Raw genomic sequence first — 14,013 nt, forward strand, 5'->3', positions numbered from 1 at the left:
CAATAACCCCTTTATAAATATTTAACCTTTCCTGCAAATTCAAATCGCAACCAATTCAAAACCAATATCGCAACTAAGTTAGGGTTTAGGTTTTAGGGTTTAAAGTTTTATATGGTTTAGGGTTTAGTATTTTATAGGGTTTAGGGTTTATGTCTTTATGAGGTTTAGGATTTAGGGTTTATGGGTTATGGTTTTATGAGGTTTAAGGTTTTTAGGGTTTAGGGTTTAGGGTTTATGGTTTGTGGTTTGTGGTTTAGGGTAATGGTTTAAGGTTTTAGGGTTTATGGTTTAGAGTTTAGGGTTTATGGTTTGTGGTTTAGGGTAATGGTTTAAGGTTTTAGGGTTTATGGTTTAGAGTTTAGTGTTTTTAGGTTTTATGGTTTAGTGTTTTTGGGTTTAAGGTTTAAGGTTTAGGATTTATGGTTTATGGTTAAGGTTTGGCTTAGGGTTTAGGGTTTAGTGTTTAAGGTTTATGGTTTATGGTTTCATGGTTTAAGTTTAGGGTTTAAAGTTTATGGGTTTGGGGTTTAGGGTTTATGCTTTTAGAGTTTAGGGTTTTTGGTTTTAGGGTTTAGGTTTTAGTGTTTTATGGTTTAAGGTCTAGGGTCTAGGGTCCAAGGTTTATGGTTTATGGTTTAGGGTTTAAGGTTTTATAAGGTTTATTTAATTAAACCCTAAACCCTAAAACCCTAAACCATATAATCATAAAAATTCTAAACCCTAAACTCTAAAATCCTAAACTTACTGTAACACTCCTAACCCTTATCCGCTGCGAGAACAGAGTTTCAGAGCATTACTACCTTTTGCAGATCTCTTAAAAAAATTAAAATACTTATCGATTCAATGCATCATATAAAATAAATATATTACCATTCAATCAACAGTTTGGCACTTGTATAAGCATCAAACAACAACATTGTTAATATTCTTGCACATATCTCATATAAATTCAACATTGGTATATCTATTTTCTCGACATGTCGCACTTGAGTTTAATAATAGTCTCAATTACATAATTTTCTTGTATCAACATATCAAAGGTAATCATTTATGTACATGTCATGAAACATATCATGCTCTTACCGTTTCTTCACAAGCATATATCATTCATTTCATTATATCAATATTTTATGCTTCATCATTTCCATATATTTTATGTATATTTATTCTGGTAATAGCTTATATCAAACTTAACATAAATTATATTCCATGTACTTATACTTATTTCGTTTATCCATTTTCATAACTATTTCATACAACGCTTTTGTACATATATTTCCATATGACCAGTTCTTGTAAACATTTTACACAACCATTTCATGTAACCATTCGTCATCTGATACATTTTACCTGAATATCAATTGTTCAACAGTTGTTATAGCGTCTCCCATCCACGGTCTTATTTATCTTTGACGTGATGCCATAGTGTCTTTCAACTATGGTCTTACTCATTTTCTGCATGTTGCCATGGTATCTTTCAACCATGGTCTTATTCTTTTCATGTCACGTTGCCATGGTATCTTTCAACCATGGTCTTACACATCTCATATCAGGTTGCCATGGTTATCAACCATGGTCTTACACATTTCATATCAGAGAGCACACTCTCGCGAACCTCATCCTTACAGTGGGATTACTAGTCCAGGCTAAATCCCCTGTAATATAAACTCATAGAGTATTGTCGGGATTACCAGTCCAGGCTAAATCCCCTACAACGACAATTACTCTAATGAGTTTGGATCTGAATTACCAGTCCAGGCTAAATTCAGACCCTAATTCGGATTACCCGTCCGGGCTAAATCCGTTTTACACATATTCTTCGGGAGGGCTATATCAGGATAGGATCACCCGTCCGGGCTAGATCCTTTTTACCGTCAATTGCTTTTCAGAGATCCATCGAATTTTCCTTTCATTCAACCGGGATTTCTTCTCCTTTTATCAAATTTATCAATTATCAAATTTATCAATGTTTCATAAATTTTCATACAATGAACATTCAAATCATATTCACATAAATAACATACAATCTCAAGCATTTAAGAATATAATTCAAGTTACACGAACTTACCTCATTGCTTGTTTGTGTTTATAATTTCATTAATCTGATATCTTTTCTTTTCCACGATCAAGTCTCATATTTGAGTCGTCCGGATCTTTATAAATAAATTTGATCATCATTTTCATTCATTTCATATTCTAATGCATTTAATTAATGCTCTAGGCAAAATTACCATTTTACCCCTAAACTTTTAATTAATGACGATTTCATCCTTAGGGTCAGGAAAATAAAATTCTTGCAATTTAATCCTTATTTCCAGCTATTATTCTCATATATACTTATAACAATCCATGAATTCTATAAAATATCATAATTTTTCATAATTTCAACACTTTTCAATTTAATCCCTAAAACATGTTTTCCCCCGATCTTGAACTAAATTAATAATTTCATTCAATTTTGTAATTTAAATAATAAAATAATCCATTTCATGCAATTTGGTCATTTCTGACATGTTTACAAAATTGCCCATAAAGTTTTACTTTTATTCAATTTAGTCCTTGAGCCTAAAATATGCAAATTAGCCATGCTAGATGAATATTCATACATATTTTTCCTTCTTCTCCTCTCCATTCCACATCCTTAATGTAGATAACACACTTGTAAGAAACATTATCCATAATTTTTATTATTTACTTTTATGAATATTCAAGCTGTCTATCTACATCATAGTCACTAAATTATTTATATCTGGATATATAGACCTCCAAATTAATATATGATAATTTTCCATGAATCTAGACTCATATATATTCTTACCATAAAAATTTCAGAATTTTTCGTTTAGCCAATAAGTACAGTTTATTCTTTAAAGTTACCCCTGTTCTGCTATCTGACAGTTCTGACCCCTCTTCACTAAAAATTAATTATCTCCTAATACAGGATTCAAATGATGTTATTGTTTGTTTCTATTAAAAACAGACTCATTCAGGATTTTATAAATATAAATTTAATCACATAATTATTTTTATTCAATTTTTTATGATTTTTCAAAGTCAGAACAGGGAAACCTGAATTCATTCTGACCTTGTCTCACAAAATTCATTATATATCAAAATTTACGAATCCATCGCTTACACTATTTCTTCTATGAGAAACTATACTCAATAATATTTAATTCCATATTTTTTTCATCTTCTAATTCGATTTCTACAATTTATGGTGATTTTTCAAAGTTAGTCTACTGCTGCTGTCCAAACTATTTTTGTGCAAGCTATTAATTACCATGTTATAACACCCCTATTTTCTTTTTCTACACCATTTCTCATCACTTTCTCTTATTTTCTCTTCACTAACATATCAAAAATATAGGACCTTATGTAAGAAAACTCTACTATAACATTATTTCCATGCTTTGTCAATAATAACAAACTTAAAAACATATTGAAATCTTGATATACTTACCTTGTTCTATTGATACTAATCTTTAATTTGATTTTCTCTCTCCTCCAGCTTCTATTTCTTGAATCCAACTTGATATTCTAACTCGTCATGCTTTCCTTAACATTTTTGTCTCTTGATAGCTATGGAAATTCATTTGATTTTTGGGTGAAAATGGTAAATTTTTGATAAAAGGACCAAATTGTAAAGAAAACAAAACTTTCTTTCTTCCTCTCTTTCTCTCACGTTAGTGCATGGGAAAATATGGATGAGAATTTCTCATCTTTCTTTCTTTATATACTAATAAAATAATAATAAAATATCTTATTAAAGTATTAATAAAATAATATTTATCTAATTAAATAATTATAAAATATCAAAATATCTCTAGCATCATTATTACTTTCTAGATTTCTCTCTCTTTCAATTGACCATTTTGCCCTTCATTATCTTTTAAAATTCCATCCTTGAGTCATCATTTAATTTGGTAAAATTGTAATTTAGTCCCTCATAGTTCTTCATCTATTCAATTTGGTCCTAATTCATCCATTTTCCTTAGTTTCTAGATCATTCCACTCTTAAATTATTTACACTATTGGTCCTTCAAATTTTTCATATTTACACTTTAACCCCTCAAATTATGAATATTTACTCTTGTGCAACAAAACTTTTCTCACTTTTACAATTTAGTCCTTTCTTGAATTAATATATCATAATATACTTATCAATATTGACATAACTCAAAATTTCCCTTTTTGTCACTTTATTTCCTTATTTTACTATATCAAGGATAATATCTTATTGTAAAAATTTTCAAGGTATTACACTTACCAATTAAACTTCAAGTTCAAATCTTTAGTTTTCCCTTTTTATTTTTCTTTCCTATTGTTTCTTACCCTAAACCCTAAACCCTAAAACTCTAAACTATAAAATCCTAAAAAACCTTAAACCTTAAAACCCTAAACTTACCAATTAAACTTCAAGTTCAAATCTTTAGTTTTCCCGTTTTATTTTTCTTTCCTATTGTTTCTTCGCTTGTTCGAACAGCCTCTGTTCTTTTCCCTCATTTGTTTCCTTTCTATATTTCATATCTATTTACTTTATTTTGATTTGTTTTCTATTTAATTAATTAATAAGTAAATATAATAAACAATTCAAATGTACTTATAATAATTAATTAATTAATACATCTGTCTTTTATTTTTATCTTACACTTGTCTTTTCTTAATTTATTTCATAATATAATAATTAATATAATTTATAGCTTAATAATAAGAATAATAATTAATATGAATTATAGACTTGAATTTAGAAAAACTAGAATTTTTTCTAATTTTTAATGCCATACTTAATATAAACTTAATACTTAATATAAATATATAAATATAACATATTTAATATAATAATGGTAGATTCAATCAAATATTCAAGCTAATGTTGATAGAATCTAATAATTATAATAATTCGATTTAAATTAAAATTTTATATATATTTATTATTTATCTATATAATTAATATCTTTTTTTATATCTTAGTTATCCACAATTCCATGAGCTTGGGCTTCTGTTGCTGACATAAAAATATCTCTTTCCATGTCTTCGGATACAACCCATAGGGGCTTGCCCGTTCTTTGTACATAAACCCTACATTTGTCACACAACTAGATTTATCTATTTATTTATCTATAATTCATATTATAGTAAATGGCATATTTGCCATTTTGGCCCTTTTTAATTTATTTTAATCTATAATTTAATTTTTACCCTTTATTCAATTTAGTCATTTTTACTATTTTCTCTAAATTGAGCTAATTTCACTTAATTAAAGCCTAATTAAACACATTACTAGACTCAGAATTATTCCTAATAATTATTTACGAACTCGATTTACTAAGACAGAGGCCCGATATTGTACTTTTCCGATGCCCGTGAATTTTGGGTCATTACACATTATTTAAAATTAATTAATAATAACACATGAAATATACATGTTATTAAAACGAAAAAATTAAATTAAATTATTTATCATGATGTTGTCATCGATCTTGAGTCGGCACCAAGTTAACTTATGACATCAACTCGATCAAATACATTGTTAATATATACAATTGGTTAATGTAATAAAGTGTGCATAATAAACTTAAAATGTATAATATATATATAAATTTTTAGTTGAATGGTAAATTAAAAGTTTTATTAATGTAACTGGGGTGGGTTTAATATATACAATTTCAAATGCATATTTTTATTGTTTTTTAAGTGAAAAGACCGAAATACCCTCAAATAATATTACTTACTTTAATTACGAAAGGGTATTCCCGTAACTTTTTAACCGAGTTGGTGACCTGATTGAGGGTAACACCACTCAATCAAGAGCTTAAATAATAGTATAGATATACAATTAATTGAGATAATAAAATGTGCACAATAAAAATATAAAAATATTTTAATAAAATTTTAATTTGGTGGTAAATTGAAGGTTTTATTAATGCAATTGGTGTGAGTTCAAATCTATTATATGCATAATTTTATTTTTTATTTTAAAGTGAAAAGATTAAAATACCATCGAATCAAATTATGTATTATAATTACAAAAGAACATTCTCATAACTTCTTAACCGAATTGGTGAACTAGTTGAGGATGATACCAACTCAATTAGAAGCTTAAATAATTGAGAATGATACTCTCTCGATCAGAAACCTAAATGATAGTATGAATGTAATAGAAGGAAAAGCTGAGACTGATATTTAAAAAATATGTCCAAAATATGGGTTGATATTGAATGAGACCAGAGTTTTGTGGCATTGATTGCTTTTAGACCCAATGAGCCTTTGGAAAAATAATAAGATAATGAAGCAGTCAGAAAAGCCCAAAACATGGGGTTAAAGCCCAGTCAATTTCCTGAGTAAAATAAAAACAAATTTGATTTTGGAAGTGTTTTTTGTTTGAAAATCAAAAGGGGAAGTAACCAAACCAACAGTTAACAAACAACCAAAAACAGGAAAAAGGACTCTGTATTTCACTGAGTCAGAGCAAATCCAAGACAGCAGTGAACAAATACAGTGGCAAAGCCAGAGCATAACATTCAGGACATAAATCCAGACCGCAACTGTGCTTATGGTGGTCCAATGACCATATGATTGCCCCACTCTTATATTTAATTAATTAATTAATTAATTAATTAAAGCGAGCCTTTTTAATCCAATAAGCCAAGCTTTCAAGTTTCGATCAATCACTTTCTCACCCTCTCCCGTTAAAATCCAAAAGGCAAAACAAGTGAAAAAGAACAAAAGGAGAAGAAGAATGTCATGGTTGGCTCGATCCCTAGCGAATTCCCTCAGTCTCGACGACGATGGCAATGAATCAGCTTCTTCAGGGGATGAGGAAAACGACGACGTAAGCCATGACTCCCGATCATCGGCTCCTCCGCTGCACCTGATTCATAACGAGGAAACCGAGGCCAAGGGGGAACACCGATCGCTGGCCCCCGAACAAGTAGCCGAACTCCAATCCCATGGCATCAAAGAAGATCTATCGGAGCTCAAACAAACCCTGACGCGACAACTCTTCGGTGTCGCTTCCTTTCTCGCTCCGCCACCGCCTCCTCCTCCTCCTCTTTCTTCAACGCAATTCAATGGCCAATCGAATGGTCGATCATTCTCTAATTTGAATCAATCTGAGCCGTCGGATCAATCTATCTCACGGGACGAGGAGGATCCGTCTGATCCTGCCGCGGTCGCTGGGGTTAGAGACGATTTAGCTGAGATCGGGGGAACGTTGTCTAAGATGGAATCCGACTATTTTCCGTTTGGACAGGGGGAAAATGGCGAAGAAAACGAATGCGAGGAGGAAGAGGAGGATTTCGACGTGGTTGGGATCACGGATGAGGTGTTGGCGTTTGCGAGGAATATCGCCCATCACCCAGAAACGTGGTTGGATTTCCCTCTTGATCCCGATGAAGACTTGGACGGTAATATTGTTTTCTTCATCAATCATCATTAATTTTGATCTCATTGTATAGTAATATACTCTTGGTTGTTTTTCCATATTCTCTGCCCTGGGATTCTTGCTTTTCAGCTCAGTTGTTTAGAGCTCAACTGATCAAAATGTTAATTTTATTTCGATTTTAGTTGAAAACTAGATAGTTTGAATAAAAAATACGAAATTCATACTACCATTATTTTCCATGTTGACTTTATGCGCCATTGATTCTGTTGTTGGAATCTTTGCAATATTGGATCATAAAATAAAGGAGTTAATTATGATTAACAGTAAATGTAGTGATCTGTGGTTCCTGCCCGTGACTTTATTATTGAATTGGTTTGCAGTTTGAACCATTGCTTTAGTCTGTGCTTCTCTTGTCAAATGATTGGACTGAAAACCTATTTTTCTGTTTGCAATTTCGATCAACATCCCCCATCTATGCTTGAATTTTAGATACATAAAAACGGTTATGTTATCCTTGATCCATCTAACACATTCTTCATGTTTGGCTAGCTAATTTTGGTTGTAATTTTTGCGGTTTTATTTTTATTACTTTTATAATTATTATGTATAGGTTTATAACATGACAATCAGAGTTTGTGCTTTTGTTTTTCTTGTTTTAGATTTTGACATGTCAATTGCCCAACGAGACCATGCTATGGCTATCGAATATCTTGCTCCGAGACTGGCAGCTCTGAGAATTGAACTCTGTCCATGCCATATGAGTGACAGTTACTTTTGGAAAGTTTATTTTGTTCTCCTGCATTCAAGACTTAACAAGGCTGATGCAGAGATTCTGTCTACACCTCAGGTAAGTGACTTCTTGTAGATGTAATATCAAAAGAGAGTTTATATAATATTGAGCCCTAATTGAGCATTCAATTAATTTCTGTTTCTGTCTCCTTGTTTTGTTTTCCTGGCTGAGGTTACAATTTTACATTTTTAACTTTTAAATCTCAAATCCATATGGGAATAGAAGATATTGCAAAGTCTGATAATTGATATGAATTCCTTTGAGTTTTCTTGAAATTCACTCTTACACATTGGCTTTGCATGACATCCACATTTTACACTTCCACCTACTACCTAGCTAGTTTTCTCCATGGATTCACTATTATCATTTCCATAACTGTAATAGTTTTTTTTTTTATAAACATCTCTGCAAGTTTACTTAGCCTCTTCAAAGTCTGGCATGCATGCTCTTGTCCTGGATTAATCAACCCTTTCATGGCTTGGTTTCCATGGTTCCTGAGTCATATCTGATGTACAAAGATGTGAGAAAATTGTTCCATTCTTTCGCTTAAGAGATTTATTCTCTCCATTTTGTCAAGAAGACTTCTTACAAATTTGTCAGCCAAATTGATTTTGGATTCTTCATAACTTCTTGATCTTTAGCTGAACTTCTTATATGCTCAGTACAGAAGCATTTCATATCATATAGTTTCATGGAAATTTTCTTATGATTTATTTGAATTACCAACAGGGATTTGTTTGCCTTAAGTGTAGTTTTTCAAGAGATAATTTATGTACCTATTTCTCACTATATTAGTATGGTTGGTACAATAACATTTCATGTACTTCATGTTCGGCAGTTATTAAGCTTACAAGCAGAATGTTGATCAATTTTCAATTCTCTTTGGTGGTTAATTTATTGCTAGCAGGTAATGGAAGCTAGAGCATTGTGGATGAAGGAGCTGCAAGAGCAAACAAAGCCTGAAACTGATTGGTACGGGGGAAGCACTTCCCACTTAGGAGACAGCCATAATATAATGCAAAATGATCTTACTCCTTCCTCTTCCAATTATTTTGCCTTTGAGACCATGTCTCCTCGGACCTATGCTTCTGAACCCGCCTCTAGCATCCGAACAGACTACGTGACTGAGACGCATCCAGTTGAAAGCACTGAGATGCCATTTGTGGACAAGCCTGTTATTGAGGAAAAACAGGTGTCTAACACTGAGGAAAAGGGTAATGTGGCTGGTCCATCCTCAAAAATATGGATTCCAGATTTTGATGATGAAGAGATTGATTGGCCAGAAGATGATGGTCCTGATGTTGGTGGTTATAGTGGGGCTGCAATTTGTGCGGAGGATGTAGAAGATATTTCTTTCAGTGATCTTGAGGATTTCGATGATAGTAGCACCCTTACAAATTCTAAGTTAGTTTCAAAAGGATTTGAAACTTCTAAAACATAAACCTGAGATTCGATTTAGCTTGGCATAAGCTTTGCTTGTTGGATCAAAGATGGAACCAGACGGCCATTTAGTTTAATGTAGAACCTTGGATGTTGGACGCCAACAGCATCATTGATGCAGGGGAAATGGTTGCAGGTGGTGAAGGTGTCTCGGAACTTGGGAGCTTGTTTGTATATGATGAGTGATCAATCAAGTGTTAATAGAGTGTTTTTCCGTTGATTGTTGGAAGGATTCTAGGATGGAAAAAGGGGCAATGTCAAAGGACAATTGCTTATGTTCATAGACAGAAATGTGGAAGGAGTTAGAAGCATTGAGAACAATTTTTTTTTCTTAGTTTTCTTTGATTGGGATACAAGATTTGTACAGAAAAATCTGTAAGTTAAAGTTCCATTCTTAGAACTTGAGATCACGATTCATGTAATTTTTTAAATCTTTCTGCTAAAGATTATGTAATAAAAGAAGAGATCATTGTTCATGAGAGTCAATAAATGGTAACAAAATGGTTGTAAGGTCATCTGATTGACCAATCCAAAGCATCAAAATAAAGTGAGAGACATTATGGTTTCTGTCTGTAGTGCTGTTGCAACGCAAGCGAAAACGTCACATCAATAGAAATGAAGTGAATAACTGAGGTTCGAACGTCCTTTTTGTTGTTACTGGTCTTATCTTTAGGAAATACTTTCCTTCAAATTATTAGCATCATTACAAATACTGCCGTATACCTCAATGTGAGGGTATTTGTTTTGTTGCACTAAATTAGCTTAAGCCATCTATACAAATCATTCCAATTTATTTATGGTTTACAATTGAACCAATATCACTTCATGGCTTATGGTTCTGAGTATAAATATAATCCAAATGAGCAGCAAGGGTTCTTCGCATCAAGCTCTCCTCTTTCCCAACTCCTTCACAGTTGTCATCAACATCAACTCTCTGCATGAACCAAAACCCATAGCCTTATTATTAATCAAAGAAATAATATAAGAACAAAAAAAAAAAGAAGAAGAAGAAACATGGAAATGATTGGGTTTGGTAAGAAGAATAGAAATGAAAGAAACAATGCCTGGTGCTTGGTTAAGAGCAAAGCAGGGTCGGGATGAGCAGCATAACATAGCATAAAATTGAGGAGAAGGGCAGCAATGAAAAGGGTGAAGAGCTTAGACATGTTTTTCATTTGGAATTCAAGAGAGCATCATTGGAGGTACTTGTTAAAGGTACAAAAACGTTCAATTTATAAAGGCAGCAAAAGAGAGACGCTATGAGATTAGGTCAATCCAAACCCAACCACTTAATTTATCACATGTGTGTGGATATGCTTCGGCTAGAGATTGGTACCAATCAGTAAAGTATTATTCATTTAAATATTAAAGCCATTCCCCATTCAAGACTCAAATCAGCCATAGCAAAATAGTAATTGAATGGAATTATTGATGGAAATAAAAAAAAGTCCCATTAGAGCTTCGATTGGTAAGATATTAACAAGGAGAACTTTCTTTTGCCTAATCAAAACTGAAGAAATCTCTGGGGATTTTGCAGTCTAGTAGTGCTGGTATTGAGAGGTTTGATTACGGAAGTTATTAACAAGGAGAAGTCTTGAATGATTATTAAAAAAAGAGGCAAGGAAATTAAGGTGTCTAATAGTAACAGGGTCTCCTGCGAATCAAAACCCATTGAAGAAAGAGGCAAATGGCGCACATAGTGAACCCCACCCTCGGGAGCTGCTCTGTTGCAGATTGAATTACAGACCCAATATCAAATCCACCTAGTCCATTCAAATGGGCCCAATTGTTGTGCTTTCAAAAAAACACATGTTTGGAATCAAGAGTAAGCTTATAATCATATCATAAGCAATGTTAAATTAATTATTTAAAGGTGTTTTATAATTTATATTTGAAATTCGTGATTTTATTTTTTAATAATATTATTTTTTAAATAATAAAGTTTAAATTTATGTTTTTTTATATTTAATTACTTGATTCATTCAAACTCAAAAATAATATTTTGTAGTTTTTTTTTTGAAAAATTAATTTTTGAGTCAAGTTTTAATCCTCATTTATAATCTAATATATATTTTTTAATATTTATCTTGAGTGTATAATTATTTTATTTTTTAATTTTATTTCAAATAATGGTTATATTTTACTATTCGTTTATATATTCAAATTAAAATTCAAAAATAATTTTTATTAATTATTTAAAAATATTTAAAATTTATATTTTATGTATCAAAATATTAATATAGAATTATAATAAATTAGTTTTTATATTTTTATTATAATTTAATTTGGTATTTCATGTATTATAATATTAATGAATTTAAATAAGACATACTTGTAATTCCACAATGGATGAAGGGCATGTGTAGGAATTAGACTTATCTAGTAATAATTAAAACAACCACCATATTTCAAAGTCTCTTTTAATAGCTCATGGGGGATCCTTTCAATTCCACCCCAAACCCTCTCTCTTTTCTGTGGTTTACTTTCAATTTCAGGGCTTTCACAGCCAAATTCATGGCAGCCACTACTACTTCCAGTACTACTACTACCACCAGTAGTAACAGCTCTGGTTTTTTCAACCTTCGATCCAACAACGTCAGGCCCTCATCATCCGCCACCCGTGGCTCACCGCCAGCTGCATGCGGAAAGCTCGATGGTGTGGGTGTATGGTTCGTCAATGGCGTGGCGGCCGCTTTCTTTGCATCGCTAGAACGATGTTCTTGCATCCGTATAGCCACCGAGGACGATGGCGAGGATGCAAACGATGTGCCCTTGATTCAAAGTGATGGGAATGTGAGGCATCTTGCTGGAACTACCAGCAGGAAGAGAACAAGGAAAGGGAACAACAAACAAGGCTAAAGTGCTGCTCCTTATATATATATATATGTTCATTTTCTAATTTGGTAAGTCAAAATATATGATGGGCTTTCTTGGATTTGTGAATGTTTTAATGGAGTTTACGGGTTTACAGTTCATGGAATTTATGGGTTTTCAGCCATTGTTTACAGTTCAGATTGTTTATATAACTAACTACTTTAATGGATAGAAAAATGAATCGAAAAATTCGTAGTCTAGATTTTTTTAAAAAAAAACGAAATTAAATATTATATTTATGAATTAATTAAAATAAAATTAGATTTTGAAACTCATTTACTGGTTCAGAAGTTTATAATTTTGGTTCTAGTGTGTAGGAAATTGGGCAGTGTTTATGTTTGAAAATTAAGCACAACTTGATTGAATACTAAATATGGAGATTGGAGAACATGCTCATCCCACATTTATTAATTTTTGCAAAGAATAAGAGTGGAATTAAAGAATTCAAAATCCACTTTCCTTTTGTTGCTCCATCATTTTGAATGATGTTTTATAATGTTGTTTGCTGGACAAAAGTTCCTTTTGCTTTTGCTTTTCTACTAACCCAAAGCACGCAATCCAAATTTTTAGATTTTTTTTTTAACCGCAAAATACCCATTTTTTTCTTCCTGCCTCCTATTCCTTCGTTGACAAAAACATGCAAAGGAAAAAAAAACACTTCAAAAGAGAGAATGCACAAGTCCAAGGAAAAAAAAAATAAACATGAGGAACTGTTTTAAGACCAAACAACACGTTTCTGTTCTCTTTTATTGAAAAAAAACAAGAGTTAATTACGAATTTATAAAGTTATAAAATGCTGTCGAAATATGAATCGGATAATTCTATTAAGATTTTGTTTTAATTTTTATTTGATTTATTTAATTCAGGATCATATTAAAAGCAAGCTATTAATGACAAATGTGAAATCAGCCCCACTAAAAACATGTTCATAATGGTTATTATCCTTTATTTTAGCTTTTAACTTTTTTTATTTTGTTTGATTAGCAATAATTTTAGTTATGAGTGTTTTTTTTATCTGACAGCTAGCTTAAATAATAAAATATATTTATACAAATATTGAATTCTTAATCTAATCTAATTAATATAAAATTAGTACTACACAATTACTATACGGGTGAGATTTTTAAATAAAAACCGAGTGAAAATTTTAAATAACATTAATATTTTTTTTAGAAAATAAAATGTATGGTTTCACACGAGACATATATATGCATTTTTTTAGTGTAATATAAAATTTATTATGAAAATAAATTTATGTGATAAATATAAAAATATATATTTTTATATGTTAATTTTTTTATACAATATAAAAAATATAAAAAAACGTAAAATGTATATTTTTATTTATTATTAAAAAATACATTTAAACGTTTCCAAACTATATATTTTTATTATTATAAATTAAGATGCAATAGGTTAATTCTCATTTCTTAAATAGAAGAAGTAGTAAAGTTTTATTGGGAGGAGGGATAAATTAAAGGTTTCTGTTGTTCTTTTTTTTTTAAGTGAAATGTGGACCACG

General features: G+C 31.3%; 2 protein-coding genes across 2 annotated transcripts; both read left to right on the forward strand.

Annotated features, from left to right (window-relative positions):
• The first annotated feature begins 6,421 nt into the window (after window positions 1–6,421).
• Window positions 6,422–10,093, forward strand: LOC107957896 (uncharacterized). The gene is made up of 3 exons (XM_016893516.2): window positions 6,422–7,409; window positions 8,047–8,234; window positions 9,085–10,093. The coding sequence occupies exons 1-3, from the start codon at window positions 6,743–6,745 to the stop codon at window positions 9,616–9,618; spliced, it is 1,389 nt and encodes a 462-aa protein (XP_016749005.1). The 5' UTR covers window positions 6,422–6,742; the 3' UTR covers window positions 9,619–10,093.
• Window positions 10,094–11,966: 1,873 nt separating this feature from the next.
• Window positions 11,967–12,597, forward strand: LOC107961267 (uncharacterized). Its single transcript, XM_016897443.2, has one exon. The coding sequence runs from the start codon at window positions 12,048–12,050 to the stop codon at window positions 12,474–12,476; it is 429 nt and encodes a 142-aa protein (XP_016752932.2). The 5' UTR covers window positions 11,967–12,047; the 3' UTR covers window positions 12,477–12,597.
• The last annotated feature ends 1,416 nt before the right edge of the window (window positions 12,598–14,013 follow it).

Source organism: Gossypium hirsutum, chromosome A05, assembly GCF_007990345.1.
Source record: "Gossypium hirsutum isolate 1008001.06 chromosome A05, Gossypium_hirsutum_v2.1, whole genome shotgun sequence".
In the NCBI taxonomy this organism is placed as follows: Eukaryota; Viridiplantae; Streptophyta; class Magnoliopsida; order Malvales; family Malvaceae; genus Gossypium; species Gossypium hirsutum.

What these genes read in the sequence shown, in the direction of transcription:
- LOC107957896 (XM_016893516.2), top strand. Translation starts at nt 6,743, where the DNA reads ATGTCATGGTTGGCTCGATCCCTAGCGAATTCCCTCAGTCTCGACGAC. An exon ending in TCCCGATGAAGACTTGGACG is followed by an intron (nt 7,410 to 8,046) that starts GTAATATTGTTT and finishes TTCTTGTTTTAG; the next exon opens with ATTTTGACATGTCAATTGCC. An exon ending in AGATTCTGTCTACACCTCAG is followed by an intron (nt 8,235 to 9,084) that starts GTAAGTGACTTC and finishes TATTGCTAGCAG; the next exon opens with GTAATGGAAGCTAGAGCATT.
- LOC107961267 (XM_016897443.2), top strand. Translation starts at nt 12,048, where the DNA reads ATGGGGGATCCTTTCAATTCCACCCCAAACCCTCTCTCTTTTCTGTGG.